Source organism: Peromyscus eremicus, chromosome 2 (assembly GCF_949786415.1).
Source record: "Peromyscus eremicus chromosome 2, PerEre_H2_v1, whole genome shotgun sequence".
NCBI lineage: Eukaryota > Metazoa > Chordata > Mammalia > Rodentia > Cricetidae > Peromyscus > Peromyscus eremicus.
Genome location: NC_081417.1, coordinates 156,175,014 through 156,176,762, shown reverse-complemented (window position 1 = coordinate 156,176,762; position 1,749 = coordinate 156,175,014). Strand labels below are relative to the sequence as shown.

Sequence of the window (1,749 nt, the reverse complement as noted above, 5' to 3'; positions counted from 1 at the left end):
TGTGCTAAACCGTTCAGCTTGACCAGTGACTAGCTATTTCCAGCCACAGTCCAGCCCAATGGCCCTCTGTCCTAAACTAGCGAAGAAGTCACTCATTAGCATTAAGGTGGGCAATCTTTGTTCATTTCATTTAAATCTGCCAGGCTCTGGGACGAACACTGACTGCCGATCAGCAATGCAAAAGTGACTTGGCCTTGTGGTCTAATTTCCCAGCTGGTGGCTCAGAGGCTGTAGCAGCTGCTGGCATTGTCTTGAAACTTCTGGAACATCCACCATAGTGGGCCAGAATACTCAGAGGAATAAACACTGCACTGGTTTCTCTATCACCAAAGATGCTCCCTGTAGTATTCCTTGGCAATGTTTGAACCTTAACAAGACCATAGTTTGCTCCCCTACCCAAACTCCATCCCATTTCCCTCCACAGCTCCTCTTACCCGGAAGCTGTTGCATCCTAGTCCGCTCTGGGCTCCAATCCTGTCGATCCTACCCCCGAAGCAGCTAGACCGCCGTAGGCTCCGAGGGGCAGCGAGCAGGGCCCTCAGTTTGCTCTTCAAGAGGGCAGATCTATCTGAGGGGTCCCAGGGGCTGCGCCCAAGGGCACCCCCATCTCTCTGAGGTGGGTTGACCTCCCCAGTCCAGGGAGGTACCTCAGAGAGAGAGCTAAATGCAGCTCCCGCGTCGTCATTCTGCTCACTCAGGGCCTGTGGGGGCACGACCTCATCTTGTAACGGCATCTTCTCCTCCAGGTGGTCTAGCAGGTTCTTTATGAAGGAAAAATAAATGCAGGGAAAAGGGGGGTGACTCAGAGGGACAGACTCAGTACCAAAGAGACCCAGTCTATGCCCCCACTTCCTGGTCCTACCTTGAAATCCATCAGATCTGTGTCGGACACTGCACCATACACAGGGTTTGCTCCAATGTAGCCTGGAAGCCAAAGGGCCAGGAAGAAGAAGCCCATGGTGATGGAGAAGGAGCCCATGCTGGCGTGGGTCGGGGCGCGATCCGGTGCTTGCTGCCTCTGCTCACTCCTCTCCGGTTTCTCTCTCTCAGCTTTTGCTCGTCACTGTCTCCCAGCTGCCCAGTGCCTCCTGTTTTTATAGCCCCCCAGCTCTCTGAGAACGCAGGAGGGCTGGAGCCCTCCCCATTCTGTCACTTGCAGCGATAAAGCGATGGAGTGAGGAGCCAGCAGAAGATGCCCTTTTAAAGTTATCAGTTCAGCAAAGCTTGTCACAGCCCCTTTGCCTTGAGCATCTCCAGTACCCCCCACCCCACCCCAGACCCTCAGATGCAAGAGCCACATTCTTGCTGATTTGCCTCAAGAGGCCCCCACTTCAAAGGTGTGAGAAGAGCAGAAAAGAGTCCTTGGTTATCTTTCCCGGGCGCGCGCCTCAGGATTCTTTCTCCCTGGCAACAGGACCCATGCAGGGAAGCAGAGGGTGACAGCTGGCCTGCACCCAGCTCCCCCTGCTTACAGCTCAGCTGTCAGGGGCTCCAAATAAGGGCGGGAGGGGAGAAAATGACAGGCAGCTGGGAGGCCAGCTACACTGGCTAGGGAGTGCACATGCTGGAGCTAGCTTCACACCTGATTCATCAGCCTCGTGGGTGGACCTCTGGCCCCAGACAGCCCACCCCCACCCTAGATGTCCGTGTTAGCAGTCAGGTGAAAGAGTTATTTTATTTTAGAGTATGAAGTCAGCCAGGAAGCCAACATGATACAGGCCCTAAGAATTCAGCTAGAAGTGTAAACGC

The 1,749-nt window shown here is 54.4% G+C and overlaps 1 protein-coding gene across 1 annotated transcript; it reads right to left on the bottom strand.

The window, feature by feature from the left end:
* Positions 1 to 392: 392 nt before the first annotated feature.
* On the bottom strand, positions 393 to 979 carry Nppa (natriuretic peptide A). The gene is made up of 2 exons (XM_059255923.1): positions 863 to 979; positions 393 to 761 (listed from the first exon to the last, which is right to left on the bottom strand). The coding sequence occupies exons 1-2, from the start codon at positions 977 to 979 to the stop codon at positions 393 to 395; spliced, it is 486 nt and encodes a 161-aa protein (XP_059111906.1).
* Between the last annotated feature and the right edge of the window lie 770 nt (positions 980 to 1,749).

Coding starts and splice junctions, on each gene's coding strand:
- Nppa (XM_059255923.1), bottom strand. CDS start 979: ATGGGCTCCTTCTCCATCACCATGGGCTTCTTCTTCCTGGCCCTTTGG. Junction 762..862: donor CAGATCTGATGGATTTCAAG/GTAGGACCAGGA, acceptor TCCTTCATAAAG/AACCTGCTAGACCACCTGGA.